The 27,369-nt window shown below is 32.2% G+C and overlaps 2 protein-coding genes and 1 long non-coding RNA gene across 14 annotated transcripts; 2 read left to right on the forward strand and 1 right to left on the reverse strand.

The window, feature by feature from the left end:
- Window positions 1–10,463: 10,463 nt before the first annotated feature.
- Window positions 10,464–12,099, forward strand: LOC148206390 (uncharacterized). Its single transcript, XM_088116487.1, has 5 exons — window positions 10,464–10,610; window positions 10,677–10,810; window positions 10,961–11,000; window positions 11,219–11,281; window positions 12,043–12,099. The coding sequence occupies exons 1-5, from the start codon at window positions 10,542–10,544 to the stop codon at window positions 12,097–12,099; spliced, it is 363 nt and encodes a 120-aa protein (XP_087972613.1). The 5' UTR covers window positions 10,464–10,541.
- Window positions 12,100–13,893: 1,794 nt separating this feature from the next.
- On the forward strand, window positions 13,894–18,396 carry LOC148206391 (uncharacterized). 12 transcript variants are annotated; one of them, XR_015783588.1, is made up of 8 exons: window positions 13,896–14,452; window positions 14,616–15,105; window positions 15,201–15,262; window positions 15,361–15,471; window positions 15,561–15,763; window positions 16,109–16,301; window positions 17,284–17,476; window positions 17,980–18,396. It is a non-coding gene; the product is annotated as an uncharacterized LOC148206391 (long non-coding RNA). The 12 variants fall into 12 exon arrangements; XR_015783589.1 differs by having other exon boundaries at window positions 14,616–15,098; XR_015783585.1 differs by having other exon boundaries at window positions 13,898–14,452; window positions 14,616–14,773; window positions 15,030–15,105; window positions 15,201–15,471.
- Window positions 18,397–21,150: 2,754 nt separating this feature from the next.
- LOC148206392 ((-)-germacrene D synthase-like) lies at window positions 21,151–26,714 on the reverse strand. The gene is made up of 7 exons (XM_088107782.1): window positions 26,583–26,714; window positions 23,154–23,433; window positions 22,686–23,058; window positions 22,231–22,449; window positions 21,910–22,051; window positions 21,564–21,806; window positions 21,151–21,483 (listed from the first exon to the last, which is right to left on the reverse strand). Exons 1-7 carry the CDS (start codon window positions 26,712–26,714, stop codon window positions 21,151–21,153), a joined length of 1,722 nt encoding a protein of 573 aa, XP_087963908.1.
- Between the last annotated feature and the right edge of the window lie 655 nt (window positions 26,715–27,369).

Consider the following 27,369-nt stretch of genomic DNA (forward strand, 5'->3'; position numbering starts at 1 on the left):
GCCAGTGAGTCAACCCGTTTAACCCACCAACCCATAATGGGTCAGGTCGGGTTCGAATTTTTTCAACTCGCTAATAAGTGAGCTGGGTTAGGTCGGCTGGCCGGGTTCGAATTTTTCAGCTTGCTAATAAGTGAGCTGGGTTGGGTTGGCTCACTAAGTGACTAAGCCAACCCGTGGTGAGCCGGGTCGGATCGAGCCGGATTACCCATTTTGATAGCTCTACCCAACCAATAGAAGGGATTGACACCACTCTCTACCTAAAACCTTAAGATTTAATGGTTCTTTAATCTTTATATAGTGTTCCATTTTCTTATTTCTATCCAATATGGGACTTAGACTCACATTTAGATTCTACTTTGCCTCAAACCTAGGCACACTCTTATTAAGAGGGTGGTTTAAGCAATGATTGACTTATCCACAAGAGATGGTTCTAGTTGGGTGACTTTTAAAACAACTCAGGGAAATTATTACTATTCTTTTATTCATATTTTTCCTTCCCAAAGAGGTACAATTATATAACCACTGATAACAACTTATACTTAAAATCACGAAACAACTTTACAAACAGAAAACAACTTTATAAATTTACAACATGTTTCTAACTAAAAGTAACAATAATTTAAATTCAAATTCTATGTGACCAAGGATTTAAGATGAGTATTTGAGAAGTCACATATTTCTTCCAGTATATCATCTCCATGAGTTTCATTTGTGCAGCTTCATACAAGTTACACAACCCTTCAATATCATTGTCAAGTGTTTCATTGAAGTTTCCTTGCTCATTTTTTAGTTTCTTAAATATATCTGCTCATTTAGTTTAATACATAATAGGCAGTATTTGTTGTTGTAAACATAACTATGTAACTGACTTATGTTAGTCAGTTGCCGTGTGCTCATGCACACCATATATACTTCATTGTTTTTGATTCTTTCAATACATGTGTTAATATTCCCCTCTATCCTCTGTCCATTCTCTGCTGTAAATACATCTTTCTTCTCTGCATATTGGTTGTGTTAACAGTGGTATCAGGAGCACAGGTTCAGAACCTGGTGGATCAACTCAAGACGATCAAGAAGATGACTGGCGTAATACATAGTAACTTCCCTGTGTTTGACGGTAAAGGGTTTGATGACTGGTGTGTCAAAATAGATGTCATTTTTGGCTATCAAGAGGTTGACGAGATTATCAAGAAAGGCTTGAAGGAACCATTGAAGGGTGATCCTGAAGAAACAAAGTGATACAAAGAAAATAAGCGATTAGATTGAAAGGCCCGGATGCTCCTACATCAGTGTGTGTCGGCTGCCATTTTTCAGAAAGTTTCGAAAGCGGCTACGGCAAAAGAAGTATGGGAGATCTTGCAGGAGGGATACGATAATTCTGGCAAGGTGAAGAGGGTTTGGTTGCAATCCTTGCAACGACAATATGAACTTTTGTGCATGGGCGAGCAAGAAACCGTAATAGACTACATTGGAAGGATTCAAATCATTGTAAACGCGATGAGATCTTACGACAAAATCGTGAAAGACAAGAAAATAGTTGAGAAAATTCTCAGAACTTTGACACCCTAGTTTGACCATATCGTCGTTGCGATAGAAGAGTGCAAAGATCTTGCAGTGATGAAGGTGGAGGAATTACAAAATTCACTTGAGGCACATGAACAAAGATTAATCGAAAGAAGAAATGTAGAGAAAGAAGTGAATCAAGGTACGAACCAAGCCCTACAGGCTAGAAGCAATTACAAAACCAAAGGATGTGGAAATGGAAGAGGTAGAGGACGTGCTCGGGGAGGTCGAACCGGAGGTAGAAACTCGGGTGTTTCTGATCAAAACGATGAAGACGAATGTTGTGAAAACAAGAAAGGCAGCAAGAGAGGCGGAAAACACTCAAGAGGGAGAGGAAGAAGTAAAATCGATAAAAGAAACATACAATGATATACGTATAGTAAGTTCGAACATTATTCATCCGAATGCTGGCATAACGAAGATGTGAAGAAAGACAAAGGAAATGAGGAGGCTAATCTTGTGCAAGATGCAAATGACTCTGATTCTGATCACGTGCTATTAATGAGTACAATCAAAGAAGACGAAAACGAGTACAAGATTGGTGACTCTGCATGCGACAATAGGTGTAATGAGTGCAAGAACGGTGGCTCTGCATGCGACAAGTGTTGTAAGGCTAAACATGTGTTGTTGGCTGACGAAACGCATCATGCAGAAGATGAATCATGTTGGTACTTAGACACAAGCTGTTCCAATCATATGACAGGGAAGAAAGAGTTGTTGTTGGATCTGAACCCGAGTATTAAAAGCAGCGTGCGGTTTGCCGATGATAGTGTGATCATGGCTGAAGGAGCTAGAAGAATTATGATCAAACGTAAAGATGGACGACCTGCCTACATGAATAATGTCTTGTATGTTCCAAACATGAAGAGTAATTTGCTAAGTTTGGGGCAGCTTCTCGAAAAAGGTTATACAATGACTATGCGCCAGAAACACATAAACGTATTTGACGAAAGACAACGACTTGTTCTTAGAGCCCCACTTGCCAAGGACAAAACATTTAAGGTAAATCATAATGCCATTGTTGTTCAATGCTTGACTGCTGTTGATTCCAGCGAAGAAGCTTGGCTGTGGCACTACCGGTTCGGGCATCTGAACTTTAAAAGTCTGAAATTGTTGAAGAGCAAAGATCTTGTAAAAGGAGTTCCTGAGATACAGATTCCTGGCAAAGTATGTGAAGGATGTGCTGTTGGGAAGCATACCAGAACTAAGTTTAAACAAACCATGTACAAGAGAGCAAAACAACCACTTGTTGTTGTCTACTCAGATGTATGCGGCCCATTTGATGTGGAGACAATAGGAGGTAATAAATACTTCTTGCTTTTCGTAGATGAGTGGAATAGGAAGATGTGGATTTACTTGACCAAAGAAAAGAAGAACGTATACTTATGTTTTGTAAAATTTTATGCTATGACGGAAAGGGAATCTGGTTTACAGGTTAAAATTTTCAGAACAGACGGTGGAGGAGAATTTAACTCACTTGAAATGAACGAGTTTTGCACCAACAAAGGTATCGTGCATGAAGTGGTAGCTCCGTACACACCCCAACACAATGGTCTTGCAGAAAGAAGAAATCGGATGTTGCTTGACATGACCAGATGCATGCTTAAAGCAAAGAAGCTGCCACACTATTTTTGGGGAGAAGCCGTCTCTACAGCAGTTCATCTACTGAATAGGAGTCCAACCAGATCATTGACTAACTGCACCCCAGAAGAAGATTGATCTGGAGTTAAGCCTACAGTTAAGAATCTGCGTGTTTTTGGATCTATATGTTACAAGCATATACCAGATGAAAGAAGGAAGAAGTTAGATAATAGAAGTGAGATGCTTGTTCTCTTCGGGTATCACTCAACTGGTGCATATAGAATGTATGATCCAAGAAAGAATCAGATAATTGTTAGTAGAGATGTTATAGTGGACGAAGAAAGCATCTTTGATTTGGAAATGACAGAAGCCAAACCAGACTTTGTTCAAGGCATTTTAGAAGACAGTCATGTTGAAGAAGAACAAGTGGCTGGAGGCAATGAAGGCAACAGCAGAAGGTCACAAAGAGTTAGATTTCCCTCAACGAGGCTGTCAGGGCATGAAGTGTTTGCAGATAGTGATGTATTGGATTCTGGAGACTTGACTCATCTTGCGTTTTTGGCAGATACAAAGCCTATTACTTGGAGACAAGCCATTGACATGAAGGATTGGAAGGAAGCAATGATTGAAGAGTTGAGGTCCATTGAAAGGAACAGAACCTGGGACATGGTTGAACTACCTCAGCATAAGCGGGCAATTAAGGTAAAATGGGTCTTTAAGACCAAGTATAAACCAGATGGTGAGATAGCAAAGCTAAAGGCCAGACTCATAGTGAAGGGGTTTTTGCAGCAACAAGGAATTGATTATACAGATGTCTATGCACCAGTTACAAGGCTTGAGATAGTGAGACTCGTGATAGCGGTTGCTAGCTTGAATAACTGGAGAATTCAGCAGTTAGATGTGAAATCAGCCTTTCTCAATGGCCCTTTGGAAGAGGAAGTCTACGTGATGCAGCCACTTGGCTTCGAGAAACAAGGTGAGGAACAAAAGGTGTATAGGTTGAATAAGGCATTATACGGACTCAAGCAGGCACCACGAGCCTGGAACAATCATATCAATGCACAATTGATCAAGCTGGGATTTCAAAAGAGCTCTGTTGAATTCGGTGTGTATGTAAGAAGAGCTGGATTACAGAACAAACTCCTGGTGTGCTTGTACGTGGATGATCTCCTCGTGACTGGAGATTCTGAAGAAGAAATAGATATGTTCAAGAAGAAAATGAAGGAAGAATATGAAATGTCTGATCTAGGCAATCTGAGTTATTTCCTCGGACTGAAATTTATGGAAACAGCGAATGGAGTTATTCTGCATCAAGCAAGGTACATCAATGAGGTCCTGAAACGTTTCAACATGACTAACTGTAACTGTGCTCCAACCCCAGTTATTGCAAATTTAAAGCTTGTAGAACAATCTGAAGAGGAACATGTAGATGCCTCTCTTTATAAACAAATTGTGGGTTCCTTGAGATACATTTGCAATAGTAGGCCTAACATCAGTTATGGTGTTGGCTTACTAAGTAGATTCATGCATGAGCCTAGGACATCACACTTGACAGCAGCTAAGCACGTTCTGAGGTACTTGAAGGGAACAACAAATTTTGGTCTTCTGTTTCCCAAAGCATCCAGCAGCACAAAAGGTATATTGGAGGTTTGGTGTGATTCAGATTGGAGTGGAGACACAGTGGATAGAAGAAGTATGTTTGGTTATTTCATTCAATATGGTGGAGCACCTATCTCCTGGTGTTCTAAAAGGCAAAGCGTAGTGGCACTTTCAACATGTGAAGTAGAATATATATCATCTGCAGAGACAACTTCTTAGTGTATTTGGTTAGAAGCACTTCTTGGAGACTTGAAGTTGAAATGTAGAAGACCCATATAGCTGATGGTTGACAATAAATCCGCAATAAGTCTGTCAAAGAATCCTGTGTTTCATGGGAGAAGTAAACACATCGATACTAAGTTCCATTTTCTAAGGGATTTAGTGAGTCAAGGCAGAGTTGAGTTACTGCACTGCCCAACTGAAATACAAAAAGCTGATATTTTTACTAAAGCACTCAGGCAGTCCAGGTTTGAGCAGCCGAGGGATTTGTTAGGTGTAAATTCTTTCACTAGTTATGTTTAGGGGATATGTTGTTGTAAACATAACTGCGTAACTGACTTGTGTCAAGTCAGTTGTCGTGTGCTCATGCACACCATATATACTTCATTGTTTTTTATTCTTTCAATACATGTGTTAATATTCCCCTCTATCCTCTATACATTCTCTGCTGTAAATACATCTTTCTTATCTCTGCATATTGGTTGCGTTAACAGTATTGATTTTGAGTTTTGACGTATATATAATATTAATACATATAGATTGTGATTTTCAAATCCAAATAATAAAGAAAAAGTATACACGTACCTTATGAAACTCGATATCCCTGTTGTCTAAGCAAACGAAAGAGTAGAGCAAGAGAGTGATAATTGTTATCTTCAATGATAGTGTTATCTTTAATAAAACTGTGGTGAATTTCTTCCCATAGATTGTTAATTTCTTGTTGGAAAAGATAGGATACACCGAATCGTTGAAGTGTTATCAAGTTTAGCTTTTGTCTGATATCTCTTTTTGATTATTGGAACATCATTTTCAGTTCCTCTTTCAGTATTTGAACTAGTTGCTTCGTGGACTTCCTACAAATCAATTGCGTTCAAGACATTTAATAGATTTAAATTTACATTTTGTAGTTATTGTGAGATAAATTGTAGAAGTTATCAATTTTTACCAACCTAAGTAACGTTGAATTGGACACGTACATATAGTTTATACACTCACCTAGATAGACTAATCAAAGATTAAAACAATCTACTATCTTTCAATAAAATTAAAGCAAGGTATGTGAAGGGGTAGCAAGAAATTGAATATGCAAATATAAAATATAAGTATATTACAAGTTATTCTGAATCTGAATATAAATCCGTAACTATTGATAGAAAAATACCTGATTCTTGTAAAATAATGAAAATTATCTGATTCTTAGAATAAAAATACCGTGACTATAGATAGGATTGGACCAAATTTAGATCAGGATACATTCAGTATTATTCGAATTTAATAATTTAAAATTTATTTCAATCATTTAATCTATTGGATTAGCTGAATTCGAGTCGTTCAAGTTACAAATTAGTTAGGTTTTTACAGATTACGAATTTATATTAAATTAAATTTTCTTAACAAAAAAATTATTTTTATTTTAAATAAATAAGATAAATATGACGAATCTTTATCTTAAAACATGTATAATTTTAATAATGACTATTATAATAAGCTATAATATTATAAAACTTATTACTAATTTTAACAAAATAATATCATATTAAAAATAAAATTTAAAATATAAAACATATTTATAAATTTATAAATTTAATTTAAGTCCAATATTCATAAAATTCTAATATATGTTATATGTCCGACCATAATTATTTATTGTACTTAATTTTATTTATCTAATATTACTAGTTTATCTAATCTAATCAGAAAAAAATGTTTAAATATATTTGCTATTTCTTTGAGTCTTTTTTGTCTTTGGATTTTTTTTCTGAGCCCTACTACATATGTTAGCATGCTTATTAACCAAATACGAGTTAGAATTTGGCTTCATAACACAAGTTCTTCAAATATTTTTTCTTTAATTTACTATGACTTTTAATTTTTTATAAAAATTAATTGATTGATTTTGAAACAGTAAAAGTATGAATTGAAACAAATATCAGTATATCTGTTATTCGGTAAAGATGAGATGTTACTCAGTAAAGATAAGGATGAAACAAAAAATTTATACTTCTCAGGGATATGATGATGAAGATAAATTTTAACTTGAAGGATAAAGATTGATAATAAAACTCATCTTTATCTCGTCCCATTGTCATATCCAGAGTTTAACAAAAAAATTATCATTGAGATCAATATTATATCCTAATGTGAGAATTTGATTTTCTCCTTATTCACATGTCATTCATTATGTAAAAATGATTTAAAAATATCTAAACTAAAAAATAATTAATACAATTAGAAAAACAAAATATATGGACCATAATGGGAATGGTTTAAACTCAATTATTTAATTATAGAAGAAATAGTTGGCTCATCCCAGCATAAAAATTGCAGTTTAATTTTGTTGGTCCGTCACTTGTAATGTTTGGTTTGTGGATTTGTTGACTAACTCGCATAAGTTATGTAATCTGAAAGGAATGGTTCAATGCCATTAAATTCTTTGTTTTATCAAATTTTGTTGCATATATAGTTAAGTTGTTTACTATGCCATGAATTCAATTTGAAAACTACAGCTAGCTCCTTTAATTATCCACATTATCCATCAAATCACATGGATTATAATTCTCCTTTTCAGCAGAATCCAGCTGTGCTGAGAAAATAAGATACTTTAACAAACTCCTTTTTGACCTATTTATGATTTGACGCATTGTACAAATATATAACCAAAATTCGCCTCAATTTTTGTGCCATTCTACAAAGTAAATTGTGTAATTTAAATAAACAAATGACACTGATTTGTGAAGACGTATTTTAACACTGTGATTTGTGTTGATTAGATCATCACGCTTGAAGAGATTTCTTTTTTTAGATGTAATGTGATGGTAATTTTCTTAATTACGTTGGACCAAAACTAGATGAAAAGTTACGGTGATGGTAAAATGTGCGAAAACAAAAGTACGGAGAAGGATGCTTATGGTTTTGGTGATTTGGTTTTGGTGCGGTCGGGTATTGTTTGATGGTGTTCTTAGATAGGTTAGACTAACTCTTAGAAGAAAGTGACTAAAGAAGACCACATAGAATGTTTTAGTCATTTGTGATCTAAGTTATATAACACAAAAATGACAACATAACATTACTAAAATTAAATGATAAATATAAGATGGGTAGACACTTTTATTTATAGGCTGAGAGCTACTCCCTCCACCACCCAACTCCTCTCTACAGCTTTCCAAAAAAATTTTAATTACAAATTACCCTTTTTACTTTAACTATTTACCTTTTTTTTACTTTTATATGAAAACCCTAATTTCTTACCACTGATTTTCACTCACAACAGCAACCTCCACCCCCTCAACTCTCAGTTTCTCTCTTTCTTTTGTATCTATTTTTTTTCCTACCATTCTCCATACTCGTTTTCACTTCATTCCTTCTTTCTTCTCCACTTTGGTTCCTGCTAGTGTGTTCGTGGTGGGTGGTGAAAAACTAACACAAAAATGATTATTACTCAAATTTAAGAATTTGAGCATTCGTCAGAGAAAAGAGTCTTAGATGGTACGGATAAATTGATCATGCATCACTGATAGGCTGTCGTTGAAGCTATCAAATTAATACTATTTTTCAAGGCAACTTCAGTATTGCCAAGTAGTATTCAAGAAAGTAGATAGGGTTAAAGTAACCCTGAGTCGTCTCCCAACGAATACGAAATTGCCTTTTAATATTTGAATCTTATGAATGCAATGCAATGTGCAAAAATAAAAATGATGTTTGGAGAAGGTTTAAAGAACAAATAAGAAACTTAAAAACAGTTATGATGAAATAGGCTAATTCCACTACTTTTCCAAGATAGATTCATCATCGGTTATTCATAGATAATTGTTCAATTGATTATTATTTAAGTTTCAATTAATTAAAGTACATTCTTAATTAATTTGAGGGCGATCATGCATTTAACCAAAGTAAATTCTCAATCAAATGCAAAAACATTTCTAGATTTTTCACAATGATTTCAACCAAAGTACATTTTGAATCAAATCCTATTGTGTTTAATCATGTCTATTCTTAAATCGCCTAACTAAATTAAAACTAATCAATCAAAGTAAATTCTCAATTGATTATAGTTGAAATTATTACTACCAATCAAAGTACATTCTCAATTGATAGTAAAAACCAATTAATCATATGAAAGTTCCTAAATTAAATCAAAGTAGATTCTTAATTAAACTTAGAAACCCTAGAACTCATATAATCAATATGCATGTAGATTCAAACACATTATGATGCAAGAGTCTTTGCTTTTAATTTGATAGAGATGAAAGACATAGAGAGAGAACAACTTAAAGCAATAATCAAAATAAACAATTGCATTAACTCAATCTAACCTCAGAATCCATAATGGAATTACAGCAGAATAGCCCTAGATGCTTAGCTCTCCATGAATGAAGTTAAATACAAGATGAAATAAGAGAGAGAAGTGCACTACAAGAAATATTACATTTACATACAAATATTTATATACGGATTATAATCCGTATGTAATTCAAATATTACATACGGATTTTATATACGGATTTTGGAAAATCATTATTAAAAAAAAAATCAAAGTTTCAGACTCTTTCCTCGAACCCTCTTTCCTTAACCTTCTTCACTTTTCTCTATTCTCTAAGCTTCTTCCCCATCTTTACTCCTCTTCATGCTTCTCCTTCAATAAGACGTGAACTTGTTGGGCCCTCCTTCGAGCTTTTTCTTCGTTTTCATCAGTGCATGCGTGTGTCATTTCTCCTTCGTCTTGAACACTATCTTCCTTTCAGGTTTGCTCTCATCTTTCACATTTCGTCTTCCTCGAGTTTCCTCTTTCCACTCGAGAGCTCCTCATTCACAAACCATTTTTCTTTACACAATCTTCTTCTTCTTTCATATTTAGCTTTTCCATAGCCTTTGCAACCATCAAACGTTTGTTCTACCAATTCATTAGTCGATCTACATCTCTAGTTAGGGCTCCAACCTCTTTTCACCATTTTCTTCATTTTCAACCGATTAAATCCTCTTTTCTATCGATTAAAAGCCTTTCCACCGATTGATTCTTCGATTAGCATCATTTACACCGATCAATCTTGCATTTGCACCGATTAATCGATCCATTTTAGGTTTCCTTCGTCAACCTAGGGTTTTAGGGTTCTTCGCGTCAAATCCTCTCCGTTTTTGGAGTATTCCTGGATTCTCAGGGTTTGGAAGAAATTGCACACAAATGCTATTCAGGAGAACAACTGAAAGATGCGTTGTCCAGCTGGAGCCATGCTTTCACCACAACTGCAGGTATCACTGGTTGGGATGACAAAGATTTCAGGTAAACAAATGGGTCCTTCGTACTTTCTTTGGTTTGAGAGTGAATGAAGCATAAGTTAAGGTTGTGAAAGAGAATACTGTAAGAACATTATTTATATAATTTTGAAACTTCTTTTGAAAGTGTTTTCTTTCTGAGTGTAATGCATGTGTTGTTAACTTGTTAAACTAAACGTTAAGCATCAATAATCAACAATTATTTATCTTTCCTATATTCATCACAGGGGATAAGAGCTATCGAAGGATTGTCCCTGAAACTGCATTCCAGCATTAGAGATTGCTTGGAAGCTCGTTCTTTCAAGAAAATGAAGAGACTAAGACTCCTACAACTTGATCATGTACAACTTAGTGGAGATTATGGGTACCTACTTCCAGTAAGATGGCAGAGTTTTTGTTATTTCTCTTTTGTACATTCTATTTATCTTGCCTTTCATGCACAGATGACTGAGTATGATGAGTATGGCACACCTCTGGACCGTGAAACATTTATGAAAGAGCTTGAGAATTTCTACAGACAGCGGTCCTTGGAATTTAAGCCTCCTATGTTTTACGGAGAGCCTCTAAATTACCTTAAGTATGTATAATATCCCCTGTGACGCAAGGGTGTAACCCCTTTCTCATAAGCATTCTAAAGGCTAGTTTAAGTTGGCCTGACCTCCTTGATATTTGAATGTGTTATTACAGTGTTCTGATAGTGAATCCCTTACTTTTCAACTGGCTGCAGGTTGTGGAGAGCTGTTATCAGACTGGGTTGCTATGATGTGGTATGGACTTGTCTTACATGTTATTTTTGACAGATCATCTCTTTGAATAGTTCTAGGCCATGGCTGTAATTCTTGCATTACATTTCTTACTTCAAACTCAAGGTTGTTGTTAATGCTATTTCTAATAGCTTCATCCCGTTCATATCTTGCGTAGGATAAAAGGGCTGTTTAAATGAACCAAATGTTTGCATCACATGGACTAACCCTAATTGATCTAGTTGCTCTATCAGGTATTTCAAGCAATTGGTGCTGTCAGAGGATTTCTAAGACCATATTCTCTTGTAAGTAGTGAAAAATTTCAAGAATAAAGCTTTTGAAGATTACTTTAAATTTAATTTATGCTTTTTCTGGTTGCTTTTGAATATTGTAAGTGCATGAATCATCTGATAATTGGGTTGCTCTGTTTGCATCAATGCTTAATGGTCCTGTTAAGTTTTTTATTATAACCACTTATTAGTTATGATTGCATTAATGTTTGCATCTGATATTCTTTCATGACTAATTTTAGTTCATATCTTGTAATATACCTGTAATGAAATGAAATAAAAACCAGAGAATAAGATTTTTCATTGCTCCTGCATCTCTATCCAAGTTACGCATGGTTGGATTAAATTTCTATTAATTATTAATACTTATTAAATTATTGCTTTTATTTTCACAACTTTTCTTTTGTTTTCGAAGTATATGTCGATTTTATATCACGATACTTTTATGTATTACTTGAAATGATGATTTGACTTTTATTTTAATGCATAATTTATTAAATAGCATCATACAATGTTAGAAATTAAAAAATAGTATTTTTTTAATTTTATAAAAAAGGGAAAAATAAAGAATCAAATTTTAATCATTTAAATTATAAACATATTTAATAAAGTTTTGTTGAATGTAACTTAATTAAAAAGTAGAGTAGTATTCTAGTATAAACCCGCATCAGCTTTTCAATAAAAAATAGTAATGAATTTACGTAGTCGCCTGACTTTTTAATATGATTGATGCCTACTTTTCTGATATACTATTATAATTGTTTTTTTTTGTGCAGATCGCAATTATATTTATTTACATATCCCTGGATAGAAGGGTCTCCAACAACATTTAAATCACATTCTGGTAGATTGGGTCACCTGTGCATCAATCTTGTTTTCATTCTTCTTATCCTAACGTAATGTAAAATACCTATAATGTTATGAATTTTATTAAATTCATCTTAATGTTCTTGGTTTTGATCTTCTTAATTGTTTAATAGAGTCTGTCAACTTTATGTTTGACCATCCAATTGCATTTGTTTTTGTCAGTATATGGCATCTAGTGGTCCTAATCCACCTCCTCCACTCTAGGCACAATCTAATAAGGAGAAGGGAAAAAGCAACGTGGTGAAGTTGTTATCACGGTGATGGAGTGCAACGACAACGTGGTTATTAGGAAATTATAGACTTGTCATTCTATGTTGTTTGACATTTTATGAATTGTAGAATTTATATTGTTTGACATCTTAGAAACTGCACAATCTATTTATGAATATTAGACATTTTGTAAACTTATTTGATAATGATTTTTGAGTAATATATATCTATTTTTAGTGTGAAATGTTTGATATGGTGTTAAATAAAAGTTATTGTGGTGGTTGGTTGTATGTATATTACAAGTTTGTAATTAATGTATGTGCAGGTGTTGAATAGAACAATTTTTTCTATAAACAATGTTATATACGGATTTTTCCGTATATAATTATATATGGATTTTTTTTTATGATTATATACGGATTTTATATACGGATTTTCCGTATATAATTACATACGGATTTTTCCGTATATAATTACATACGGATTTTTCCGTATGTAATTATATACGGAAAAATCCGTATATAATAGTAGCTACGATCATTTTACATATGGATTTTTTTTCGTATATAATCCGTATGTAATACTATTTTATATACGGATTTTTGAGGTTTTATACGGATTTTGGCGGTAGATAATAACGATTTTTTTTGTAGTGGTGGTGAATGAATGAATGAATGAAGTCAAGTCCCCTTTTCTGCCTCCCCTAGGTCTCTTTATATAGGGCTTGATTGGGCTTAGACTATGAATATTCAGTTGATAGAATCTTTTATCTTGTATCTTCCAAATAACTAAAAGATTTAGATAATTATAACATTATTTGGAAGATATTTTCTGTTGATATTCCCAAATTAAATTAATTCAATAACTGAATTTTATCTTTTAGCTTTTTCTGAATTTCTAAAATTACACATTGTCGCAACCGGAATCGTGACGGGACGACGATCAGAAAAAAGGAACGAGTTTCGAAAAAGAGATTTGGAGTCGCCACCATAGTTTATTATGTGGAAAACTACGGAAAAACCATAAAATGATAAGACACAATCCACGAAAACCAAATTCTGGGTTCGGGAGTCGGTTACATGTAGGGAAGGTGTTAGTACCCTACAACGCCTGCCCTAAGAAAGTAACTTTAACTAAATGCACGAATATGATGTGGTTTTCAAAATGTTTAACTATCCCCTAAAATAAAATTCTAAATAAACAAAATATATTTTTTTTTTTGGGCCCGACAAGGATTGACCTTGCTCCTACGTCACTACAAGAAAAATGTCATTTACATACGGATTATTATATACGGATTTTGATTTGTAGATAAAAATTTCATTATATACGGATTTTATATACGGATAAGTTAGATACGGATTTTTCCGTATATAATGAGAAAAAAATTTATATACAAATTTTCTGTATATAAAATCTATATGTAATGGTAACATCTTTTGGGAAAGATTTGTCAAAGATAAATCCATATATGAAATCTGTATGTAAGTAGTTATATACGGATTTTATAATAAATAATAAAAATAATTAAAAAACTAAACCTAATAGAAAACGTAAGAGTCAGAATCAATACTCCAAATTTCTCTTCGACTCCTTCTTCTTCCCTCTCGTCGAGCCATCGAGCCCCTCTTCTTCCTCACGAGCTCTTGTTCTTCCCTCTCGAGCTCTTGTTCTTCCCTCTCATCGAACCATTTTTATCCATCCCTTTTTCTCTAGCCTCGATTGAAATCCTAACCTCCACTGCAAACGCCTCTTTCGTGTTTCCCTCTCCTTGAACCCTAGCCGCTACCACGTGCTCCATTACAAGGTTGAGGGGACTGGAGACCGCTCCACCAGTCATGCCTCCTCGTTGGCTCTCCCCTTGGAACCCTAACTCATTCTTAGACTCACGTGGAGACGACTGGAATGGTAGCGTCGAAGTCTCGTGCTTACTGACTAAAGCTTTCTCACTCACACTCTCTCACGGTCACTGGTAGAGAAGAAGAATGTCCCACACTAACTGTTCTTCTCGCTCACGCTCACTCAAAGAGAAGAAGTTCGTCCATTCTTCTCGTGTTCACTCACCTTGTTGGACATCATGCTCACTTGGGAGAGTTATTCGTTCAATCGGTAAGTTTCTTCGTTCAAACCTTCTTCTTTGCTCGTCCCCTAAATCCCTAAATCCTTAAGTCCATAAATCCCTCTCTTCTCTGTTGAGATTGATGCAGAATGGTCCGTTGTGGGGTTTGCGCAAAGATTCACTGAATATATTCGTTTGTTCTTGAATATGTAGTTGATTTTGATGAATAGAGCTTCTGAAATGTGAAAGACGGTGATGGACTTATTCCTAGGCCAAACCATGGAAGTGAGAGTGCAAAAGAAGAAGAGAGAGACCGGAGAGTGGGTCGCCGTTGATGCCAAGACCAAACCCCTCTTGGAGCTCCAGACGAGGTTAAATCACTTAGTTTTCTTCTTCATTACAATGTCCTATACTCTTATTTTCTGCTGTGAAACCTCAGACATTTGTCAACCATTATGCCAAGGAAATTGAAATTCCTACTTTGTATTTTGTATCATCAAATCTTATACTACATTTCATTGCTTTTTTTGTTTTGTTTTTCGTTGAAAGGGTAGGTAGTATGTTTTGGAAGTTAATTTTACCTCTAGTTGACGAATGTCTTCTTTATCTTTAAATGTGGAATGACAGGTGAAGTTTGCCTAAGACATTGTGGTCCTGTATTGTAGCTTTGCAACAGTTTGCTTCCCTACTTATCCTGTATTAGGTTCCTCCCTCTACATAGTTCATTGGTCTATCATGATCTCATTTCAATTTAATTGGCCATGGAGCTTTCTCATTCTAGTGTCTTCTAATTCTTAGTTCTGGTGCAAGTGTCTGGTTTGAAGTCCATCACATCTAAACATCTGGCATTGGCAAGTCAAGTAATTAGTTTCGTACATGTTATTATTCCTGGTTCAAACTCACTCACCTAAATGAAGTTTTTAATGCGTTTTCTCTGGGATGTATTGAGTTCTCTTAGGAGAAACCAACTAATGAGCAAAAGAAGTTTAGCCATGTTACTCCATTAATTTTAGCATCAGCGGATGAAGTGTCAACCCTTGGTTATCTTTCTTTAGAAGTCATTGAGCAGGTGAAACTTTTGTTGATTTGAACTTAGAATACAGATGTTCACTTCAATACTTAAGTATTTGTGGTTTGATCATATATATATATTTGCAGGTTGAAGGTGAGGTCCAGCGATTAAATGTTGTCAAAGCCAGTAAGATGAAACATTTGATGTTTAAAAGGCAGAATGAGCTTAAAGAATTTTACAGAGGATGCTTAGATTTTGGAAACGAGATACTCTTTGCATTTTTAACTTAGTCGTATTTTTGGGAAGACTTAAGCTCTAACCATGTCATCTTCAAATGACCACTAACCAGGTAGTAAATGTTGTATTTTCTCTTTGTTAATATTTCTTGTTCCACTTTTCAATATTTTTATTTGGTATATTATTGCTTCATAGTTACTGGAAGGGATGACTTTACCATTGATGATGGCAAGTTTACATGAATCTCAACCACTGTCTTGGCTTTTGAATAATGATAATCATCAATTATTGTTACCAAATGACTTTTGAATAATTTTATTGATACAAGAATTGGATAAGATAACATTTGCTGCCGTGTTATAGTTTGAGAGCATTGGTTATGGTTTATTGCTTGTGTTTATGTTATGATTTATTGTGAGTGATTTTGAACTGACTTTGTGAGTTAATTTGGGAGAAGAATGTTTTGGATGTGGGGTCTAGAAGCGGCATTCTTGCTATATGGTCAGCTCAAGCAGGCGTGAGGAAGGTGTATGCAGTGGAAGCGACGAAGATGTCAGAACATGCCCGTGCACTAGTCAAAGCGAATAATCTCCAGAATGTAGTTGAGGTCATCGAGGGATCAATGGAGGATGTTACCTTGCTTTAGAAAGGTTAGAATTAATGAGATATGTTTAGTTTGTTTGATATAACTTTTTTTTTTCTGGTTCTTGTGTACATTAATGATTTCAAAAATGACATTTACTCTGTGTAACATATTCTATAGTTTTCAATGGAATTGGTTAGCTTCAAAATTCTTATTTCATAGTCATTACTCATTAGTCAACAAATATAGTGCCAAACTTGTCTCATGAATTAAATACAAAACTACTCCGTGCTTGTCTATTTACATTAGATTCATTGTCTTGGCATGTAGTGCGCACTATGCTCATTTCATCACATTGCCAATGGTGATAATTTACATGTATAAATAATTTGGTTGTTGCCTGATGGTGATAATTTACATGTATAAAAAGACTATCCCTAGATGGCATGTATACTCTATAAAAGGGAAAGCCATTGGTTTGTTCATGGCATTTTTATTGACTCTGGGATTAGTGTGGAACCTGTGGAAAATAGCTACTACTTTTTTTTTCATATATATATATATATATACATACATATATACATATATATATATATATATATATATATATATATATATATATATATATATATAACTAGATTTAAACACTTTTGGTATACACTACGAGACTTTAAAATTTCATTTCTTATACATAGAAGATAAATAACAAAAATGTACTTTATTAAAGTGGAACTTTTATGTTTGATATAAAAAATATAGACTTGGGCTGAAAGAAAAATTAAGATAGAGTTAGACACTCATATAAAAACATTAAAAGTTAGCTAAGCTTATTTTACTGTAAGACAATATTGTAAATTACGAAACTAAGATGAAAGATAATATTCTAAATGTTGAGATGTCCGAATAATTTTTCACTTTCTAGCATTATTAGTAAGAAGAAATAATTGTTTGATAACTTATTACTCTTTATATTGATAATCAGTGGAATATATAGCTTTGCTTTTCTTTCACTTACATTGTTTAGAACATGAGTTTTTGTTCAATGTTAGGTGCTTGCATTAAAGTATTTGCATTCCCTGCATGGGTTGAAATAGACACGTGGAAAGCTTGGTCTTGGTGCAAAGATGGTATTGATTGAGGAGAAATAGGTCCAGGGACTAAATAGGAAGTTGAAGTACGAGCTTGCTCTGGACATGCGGTGGAGAAAATGCAAGAGCTAATAAGTAAAAGTCAGGAAGACAGGTTAGTCTTTTCTTACCAGAATATCTTCCCCTCATGGCCATTTTCCAATGCATGTAGAGTTGGATTTCTTCTAAGGTTATTTACCAGACCCATAAAAAATTTACCAAAACATATTTGATGGAATAATAGCATTAGTCTTGATTATAAATTATGGATTTATCTTTAATTTTGGATGGTTCGTTGTGCTTAAACATTTATTGGTCTGTGATATATAGAATTTAAGTTATTTATCTTGTATTTATAATGACCACCCCACTATTTACTATCGTGGTGTTTTTGGATCAGTTGCTTTGCTAATATTTGAGACTTATTACTATAACACAAAATAGATTCAAATAAATTCTTTTGTTTGTGTGCAAGTGCACGTACTAAAACAAACCATAAATCTAAACTATTGGTTCCTGGCAACGCGTGTTACATGAAATCTTTTGAGATTGATCATGTATTGTTTATATGTAAGTTTTGAAAGACTTTTAATTTAATGCATGAATTTAAACATGCAGGTTATTAAGGAAACAATTGATTCCAATATTACAATAGAATACAAGTCAAACACAGTTGATGATTTACATATGAGGAAGCCAGATATTAGCAAAGCGAAGGAACTGCTGATTTGGGAACACAAAATCCCACTTAATGATGAAATTGGATTCTGAATAAAGATGAAGGTAAAGGGATGAAATTTTCCTTTAGGAAGGAGATTTATTCTAATCTTCCATTTCAGGCTATGAAGGAAGTTAATTAGCTTTTAGAAATGTTACCTTTAGAAGTTTAATTGTATATTGATTTACAATATGAAAATCAAAGTTAATTAGCTTTTAAAAATGTTACCTTTAGCAGTTTCATTGTATATTGATTTACAATGTGAAAATCAACTAAGATACACGTGATTGTTAATTTATTTAGATGTTCATACTTAACTTCATCCATGTTTGTACACAGTTTGATATTATTCAAACTAAAAAAAATTCAATTGTGTATGTCTATTATGTTGTATTTTTAAGTAATTCATGATTGATTTATGTATTGCATTAGTTGTAAAAGCAATTTGATGGTTGTATTTATCTCTAGTCAGATATATAAAACTCCTAAAAGCAATTTGGTGGTTGTATATATCTTTATTCAGATATATAAAACTCCTAAAAGCAATTTGGTGGTGTAATCTAGGATTACCTAATTTTTTTTTTAAAAAACTATAGTTATATACGGATATTACATACGGATTTATCCGTACATAATTATATACGGATATTATATACGGATTTATCCGTATATAATTTATATACGGATTTATCCGTATATAATTTATATACGGATTTATCCGTATATAATTTATATACGGATTTATCCGTATATAATTTATATACGGATTTATCCGTATATAATTTATATACGGATAAATCCGTATATAATTTAGCTACGATAGTTTTATATACGGAATTTTATCCGTATGTAAGCCGTATATAACTAAGTGTTATATACGGATTTTGGACCTTATATACGGATTTTGGTTGTATGTAATTCAATTTTTTCTTGTAGTGCGTATTCTCATTCAAAATGAGAAATCAGGGTTACGTAGTTCTTTTGGAAACTGTGTTGAAAATTTCGTTTAGGAAATTGTTTGAGAATTTTGTTTGGAAATGATTTTGGATTTTTGGGAGGTGAACCTGACAAGGACTGGCCTTGCTCCTACGTATCCCCATTTTTGATGGAGAATCAAGGATCACGTAGTTCTAGCGTAGAAATTGTTTGTTGTTTGAAAATGTTGATGTTTTTAGTTTTTTGAAGATTTTATATTTTTGGTCTTTTATATAAGAAAGGGAAAAGGGTTTTTTAGCACAAGGACGATGCGAGCGATCACACATGTACTTAACCTTTAAAATATTTTTTCGGTATTTTTATAAAATAAACAGAAAATGTTTTTAGCACAAGGACGATGCGTGCGATCACACATGTGCTTAACCTTTAAAATATTGTTTTTTTTTGGTATTTTTTATAAAAGAAAGATAAAAGGTTTATAGCACAAGGACGATGCGTGCGATCACACGTGCTTAAACCTAAAAAATATTTTATTATTTTTTTAGAAAAGAAGAAGAAAAGGTTTTAGCACAAGGACGATGCGTGCGATCACACATGTGCCTTAACCTTCAAAATATTTTTATAATTTTATTTGAGAAAGAAGAAAAGGTTTTTAGCACAAGGACGATGCGAGCGATCACACATGTGCTTGACCTTTAAAATGTATTTTTGTATTTTATTTGAGAAAAGAAGAAGAAAAGGTTTTAGCACAAGGACGATGCGTGCGATCACACATGTGCCTAAACCTTTAAAATATTTTATTATTATTTGAGAAAAGAAGAAGAAACTGTTTTAGCACAAGGACGATGCGTGCGATCACACATGTGCCTAAACCTTTAAAATATTCTTTTTTGTTATTATTATTATTATTATTATATTTTTTGATTTTTTTTCGTTTTTTCTTTTTTGTTCTTCGTGTTTAAAGTGAAACTAATAAACCAAAAATAAAAATAAAAAACAAGATCTAGGAGTGGGGTTATCATAAAAGGAGGATTTGGTATTATTTACAAAATTATTTGATTAAGGATTTTTTTAGAAAAGTCAAGAGATATAAAGTAAATTAAACTGTATTTGCTACACATTAAAGGCACACTAAGACAATTTTTATAATTTTACAATTTATTTATTTTGTTTTTTTTAAAAAAAAAGAATAATATTTAAAAAGAAAGAAAGATGTTAATCGCTATACTATTTTTAATTTTAATACTTTATAAATTTTTATTATTTTTGCTTTTCCATTTTTGTTTATTTACTTTTTATGATTCTCATATTTTGTATTTTTATTAATAAACGAGTATGGCAAACAAACAATAGTAAAACAGAATACCAAAATTAAAGAAATAAAAGCAAAGAAAATAAAATAATAATAAAAAACACAAGTCCAATAAGAATGGGAATGGAGAAATAACCAGGAAGGATCTTGATATTTTAACAACAAATTTTAACAATTTTTTGACAATGGGCCACATGTCATTACTTTATTGGTTTGTTTGAATTTGTTTTCAGAAAAATATTAGAAATGAACCCCTCGTTCGATGCCCTTAGGATGACCAAGATGATGCTACTGTTTTAATAATTTTATAGTAGAGTTGGCCTTAACGACTCTAAATTAAACATTATTTTATTATAGAAACCTTCGAAAGGGCTAAGTCAACGCTACTAGCATCATGTTCATCTCCGACTCTAGTTTTCATAGCTTCCATGAGTTTTGCATCAAAGTGATTTATGACTCTAGGCGTCGATTTTTAATGTGTAGTTGTCTTTTGGTTGACTCTAATTTATTGTTTTCTTGTAATGTACGACCTTTTTGTAAACCAAAAAATTTAAAAAAGTAAAAATATTTATAAAGCATGACTTCTATAAACAAATAAAAAAAAATTGTCACATTTTCAAAATACGATTTCTTTCTTCCTAGTTACTCTAAAATAGTGAAAAACAAAAAATTTTATTCGTAAGTCGTATTATTCAAAGGACTTATCTATTTGTGTAATTTTTTACTAGTTTACTCATTTTGATAAATTTGAAAAAAATAATTACGCCAGTGTAAAAAAAAAGAACTGGTACTAAGACTTTATATAGAACAATGAAAATATACATCACATAACATTGGGGTAGCTATCATTTCCATTGGGTTTCTCCATGCTTATGGGATCCACAAGTAATGCAATAACGTCATCCTTCCATAGTTTCCCATCTGTGTATTTATCCTTGAAGTTTTCATAGGCAAGTTCAGTTATGCGGGCTGCATTAAGAAAACAATCAAGCATAGGTTTAGTGAGAAGGTCTGACTTGAGACACTCTTCGTTTATAACCTTCCACAAATCTTCAATCTCTTTCTCAATGAATTTGTACGCATCTTCCTCTGAAATCTCATATTGTTTCATGCAACATTCAACTGCTGAAACCACGTGCATTCTTTCTTTTTCAAACTACAAATAATCAAAGCAAATCCAAGGCATCAAGCACCATTAAATTTTTGTAGATTTGAATCAAAATAAATACATTGTACCTTATGTGAGCATATGTCATTCCCAAGTCTGCCAATAAGCGAAACAACTTCAATGATTTTTGGATTACTCGAAATCCAATCAAACACGTATTGTGCTGATTTTGCTAGAAGAATAAATGATGTTATCATAAGAGGGTATGTAGAAGATATAACTCCATTATCCTTATATTCTTGATATGTTGGAATACAAATCTCTTGACTCCATTTTGCTTCCGTCAAGTAGACTCGTGCCAAGTTACCAAACTGCAAGTAAAATAATTTGAATGTTAATTAGTTACTTTATAAGAAAATGATGTCAAACATTAATTAGTTGACTAGTTTAAAAGTATATGAATGAAAAACTTACAGCTTCTTTAACACATTGCACCACTGTGTTCGAGTTTTTACTCTCTATGGTAGCCAACTTTACTTCATCACACACTTCTATAATTGCATTAAACACTACTTTCATGCTATCTGGGAGTGATTGAATGGAACTAATATCCCATCTGAAATTCATACGAACAAAAGGAGAATTGTGAATTTAAATTTAAAAACAATAATATCATGGGACTAAAATAGTAGAATAAAAATAGTCAACTGGTGTAGACTTTTCAAATCATTAAATTTCCCATTGTGATAATATCATATAAAATTGGTTGATCATATAATTTGAACTAAGATCAACCTCTGAATTGCCTGTGTGAGGAGTTCAAGTTCTTCTATTGTGCCGTAGGCATCATAAGTATCATCTAGAAGAGAGATACACCCAGTTAATTTGCTCCCTATCCTTCTTGCAATACTATATTCAGGTTCATAGGACAGGGAAATTGGCCATAAATAACACTCTGGTACCCTTTCTCTTGCATATGGGACCTTTGTTGTAAATTCTGACTTTTTCCACCATCTGCATGCAGAAAAAACACAGCTAATGTTATTGATATATAGCAACTTAACTATTTCATCTTTTATGATTTAAAAGTTTTGTTGTATAAGCATAAGGCAATGTTATGAATGCATATAGTAATTTTGCTTGTGGTGAAATCATATATGTCTGTCCAAAAAATCTTTTCTTAGTTCTTCATCTGTTTTATTAAAACTATTTATTCTACAAGTACACGGTTACAGGTTTGTAATACTTACTTGGTGAAACTCCCGACTTCTATCTTGTGCAATCCTTGTAGCATATTGAAATCTAGTTTTGAAAATGTAAGAAGAACTTTGCAATGGGAAGGATTTTCTTCATAGAAGGAAATGTAACGTTTGGCCTCCAACCTAGGAACACCCCTATGAAGAGGTTTCCTTAAGCAATGACTTATTTGTGCAGCAAAGGATGAACTCAATTGATTAATCAAGGACTTTAGATGTGTTTGTGTGAAATCAAGTGCTTCATCTAATATATCTTCCCCGTGAATCCTTAACTGTGAAGCTTCAAACAAACTCCACAATCCTTGTACATCTTTTGCAATCTTTTGATCAAAGTCTCCCTTATTGTTCTTGAATTTGTAAAATATATCTATAGAATATATCAGTTGGATTATAAAGAATCTATGCATATAATATGGTTCATGAATCGTTTGGTAAGGATATATGGTGGCAAATTCTACATACCTGACGAAATATGATACCCTCTTTGCCTAAGCAAACGAAATAGTAACGCCACATAGTGAAGACAACCTTCTTCTGTTATGACATTATCATTTGTATATGTGTTGTAGATTTGCTGTAATGCTTCATCAATTTCATGTTGAAAATGATAAGATATACCCAAACGTTGCAAGGAATCAATGAAATTTAGTTTTTGTAAGATACTATTGCTTGAAGGTAGAAACATCTTCTTCACTTCTTCCTTCTGCATTTGAAATTGTTGCTTCATATGGTCATTGATTTCCTGCACTCAGTTGCAAAGAAAGAAGTTTTTGTAATGAAGATGGGATGGAAAGAGGAACTAAAAACAGGCACGTGTGAATAATTCGAAACCTATAGTAAGCTTACACAATAAAAAAAACACTGTAGGAGGGTTTTCTATCTCTCTAAAAGATTTTCTAAAGTCTTGATTGATCTTAAATAGGCTGTAATGGTTCAAATTGATTTAATAATTTCATTCACATTTTAAAAAAATAGTTTAAAAAATGTCTTCAATATGTTTTAGAAAGATTTAAACACATTGATTCTCATTGTTATTAATAAACAATTAGACTGTTAATATTAATGCACATGTGAGTGATTGTCATTTTCATTGACGTTATTTTTTATATAAGTGTTATAGATTGCCAGGTGAGACACTAATTATTGGGTTCATGAGGACTTAACTAAGAAAAAAATGGGGTATTTTTTCTTTATGGATTATCAACCTATTATAAAATTTAAAATAATACAATCCTTTGTATTAAGATTCTTATGAGGGAGACAGAAAGACAATAGCTTTGAAGGCCTCTCGTGTGAAAAGAAAAGAGCAACCACTGTATGTTATACAAATTTGTGTAGGGAAGGGAATCTTTGATCTAGGTTTTGCTTTTGCTTTTTATTTTCATTATCTTTCTAATAATTGGTATCAGGGCTTTGTTTAGGAGCTTTGAGAAGATTTGGTTTGTACTTTGAAGATGAAAACTAATAATGTGTTGAAATCATGATTAAATTGGACTTCACCAATTATTCGGTATGAAAATCCAATATTGAAGATTTGTTATTTTGCAAATATATGTATAATCCTATTGTTGAAGCAACGAGTCCCTCAAGTTAAAAAAGTTTTGATAATAACAAAACACTCATACTACAAGACAAGGAAATTATCTAATTGATACATATACTTGAAATATGAAACAAACATGTTTAGCAGACCAAAATATATATTCTGGATATGTGTTTTTATATGCTTAATCTTTTATATTTAAGTTTTATTAGTATTTATAAAAGTTGAACATTTGACACATGCAATAAACAAAGTCTTGATACTAGACGAATCTAAACAGTAGACAAGTCAGTACATTAGATGACCTAAAATGTTAGACGTCCTAAGGCATTAGACAACTTAAGTCCCTTGACAAACCAAACCAGTAGACAATCAAGGCTTTAGACAACTCAAATTGTGTAGACTCACATGAATTAAATACCATATTTCTAAACGCATTACGTCAAAATGACCTGTGATTTGACTAAGTTCTTTCCTTTAATCTATGATTTATTATTTGAATTGATAATTTTATTTAATTATTTGAAATTGAGAATTGATTAAATGAGTCCCAATGTTAAATAATATTTTATCCTAATTATATTCTGAAAAAAAAATTGAATCAACGGTCAAATCATATTTCTTTACTGAAACAATATATCTTATTGAACACCAAATTATTCATTTACTTCAATTTGAAGATATTATTGAGATAACGATACAATTGGATAATCACGTTGCCGAGAGTTTCCTTTCCAGGAAAAATGATCAATGTTGGAGAAAGAACAAAGTCAAATTAAGCTTATGCTCATACAAGAATGGAAAGAAGATATTTTAAAGACCATAACAAAAAGATAATTAAAGTTTTAAAGAATGACATTGAAAAAATAATCTAAAGAATTAAATTGAAAAATTAATCAAGTCATGCCTTATTCAGATATTGCATGAATATTTTTAATTTTGAATCACTAGTGAGTCAACTCAACCGGACTCATTTATTAGTAAGATAAGAAAATTTAAGTCTAGTTCAACTCACCACGAATTGATAGGTTAAACGGGTTGACTCACTGACTCACTTAATTATAAGATCTTTTAAAACAAAAAACTTACAATTTTTTTAATTCAAATTTAAATAAATTTCACTCTAAAATTATAGTTCAATTCCAAAGACAATTCAAAATAAATAAAAAATATCATACAATCTTAGCCTAATTCAAAAGCAAGCACAAAAAACGAACAAATAAATTTTTAAGATTGATAATTTTTGTATCATATGTCCATTTTATAATATTAGAATCTTGAATAGATAAATCTATAATATTTTTCTTTATTAAAACATCTTTTTTTATCTCATCTACAATATAATAAAAAAAATACTAACTAATAATATTTAAACACAAAATAATAAATAATTAAATTAAATTAGGTGGGTTGGTGAGTTAACCGAGCTCACTACGGGTTCAACCCGAATGAGCCGTGTTCTAAGTGAGCCAAGTTGGAAACTAGCCTGCATAAAACAATTACATTTTTTTCAAACCCAACCTAACTTAAACTCGTGGTGAATCGAGTGAACTCGTGGATTACAACCCATTTTGACAGCACTAAGTTGAAGTAACATCCTCTCTCTCTCTATATATATGAATGTATATCCATTATCAATATTTTAAATTTAATTTTACTTATACATATATATATATATATATATATATATTTTCTCTTTTTTTTAAAAAAAAAATGGTATAAAAGAGTTTAAACCTAACACCAAAATTTTCTACTAATTAAGCTACCAAAATTTCTTATTAATCTTTCCATATTTTATAAACTTATTATATTTTCCATTTACAAAAAATATTTTTACTAGTAATAAAATTGTATATATTTTTCATGGGTCTTACAGGTTGGGACAATTAATATATTGGTCTTAGATTTGTGCATGACACACATATTTTAATATGGTTGCTGGGCCAATGCAACAAATTAGTGACATCCGATCATTACAAGAAGTAAATATACTGGCCAATTTTTTACCAGTTAATAAATTGTAAAGTAGGGTCAATTTATTTATTTTTTTAATAGAAAAAAGAATTTGAAAGTATAAGAGAAAGGCTTCATTAAATTTTAAATCTCACATTAAAATTTTCACTGTTTATTACTTATAAATTCTATATTTTTGTTTATAATTAATTTAGTCTTACAAAATCATAAGTTTAGAGTAACACCCCACTTTTATATAGAATTTTTTGAAAACTTCAAAATATAACTCTGCAGTTTGTTTGTGAAAATAAGTTTAAAACTCTGAAAAGAAGATGCTGAATATTATATAATATAATTGTGTAGATATTTGTGAATGGAAAAAGAAAAGAAAGTACCAGTGAATGTGAATGATACTGAAGGAAAGTGTCTCCCCATAAGCTGGGAGGAAAATTTGCACAAGGTCTCGTGGTGATGTGAGGTGGTTCATGTTGAGTCGAAAGAACAAGTGTGGAAGGTGCAATAGACATGCTATTTTTCTTTCAAAGCTTTCTTCTTCTGATTTATGAAAAGATGAATGGTTTGGTCCAAGGCTATAGGGTCTATATATATATATATGGAGGAACTCATAAACTCTAGTTGCAACTACAATCACATACATGAAGGAACTCACGGGGTAAACCATGGTTAGACTAACAAGAGTGTGTACATCATGTCTTAAATGTGACATTAATCTTACTCTACAAGTTTGACACATGGCACTCATCTCACTTTGCATATTTGGCATGTGATTCTTGTTTGACACAAATATTGATAAAATATTGTGTTCACATATGTCACTTAACTATATAATCATGTTGACGTCTTAATCAAATGTTAGAATTACTACTTTCATTGAATTACATGTTACCTTCCAAAGATATTTAAAAGAAACTATATATGTATGTGGCCTGTAACAAATAATAACATCATTTTGAAGTAACTATAACACTTTTAAATTTTGTTCCTATATATGCTTTTTATTTATATTTACTTGTTATTTTTTCAAATTTTAGTAATTACTTTAAATATTTGTATGTGCATTTTAATTCCAATTCACCCTTCTACTTATCATTTTAATTAATAATAATTGTGATTTTTACATTAAATCTAATATTTTTTTTCATGTAAATAACTGTAAGAAAA

This window comes from Vigna umbellata, chromosome 1, assembly GCF_029865625.1.
Source record: "Vigna umbellata cultivar VRB3 chromosome 1, Vumbellata_1.0, whole genome shotgun sequence".
Lineage (NCBI taxonomy): Eukaryota > Viridiplantae > Streptophyta > Magnoliopsida > Fabales > Fabaceae > Vigna > Vigna umbellata.

Excerpts from the sequence above, each read along its gene's own strand:
- LOC148206392 (XM_088107782.1), bottom strand. The coding sequence starts at position 26,714 with ATGTCTATTGCACCTTCCACACTTGTTCTTTCGACTCAACATGAACCA. Across the intron at positions 23,059-23,153 it reads AGGGTATCATATTTCGTCAG|ATATATTTTACAAATTCAAG; the intron begins GTATGTAGAATT and ends TATATTCTATAG. Across the intron at positions 22,052-22,230 it reads CTCACACAGGCAATTCAGAG|ATGGGATATTAGTTCCATTC; the intron begins GTTGATCTTAGT and ends TATGAATTTCAG.
- LOC148206390 (XM_088116487.1), top strand. The coding sequence starts at position 10,542 with ATGAAGAGACTAAGACTCCTACAACTTGATCATGTACAACTTAGTGGA. Across the intron at positions 10,811-10,960 it reads GAGCCTCTAAATTACCTTAA|GTTGTGGAGAGCTGTTATCA; the intron begins GTATGTATAATA and ends AACTGGCTGCAG. Across the intron at positions 11,001-11,218 it reads GACTGGGTTGCTATGATGTG|TTGCTCTATCAGGTATTTCA; the intron begins GTATGGACTTGT and ends TAATTGATCTAG.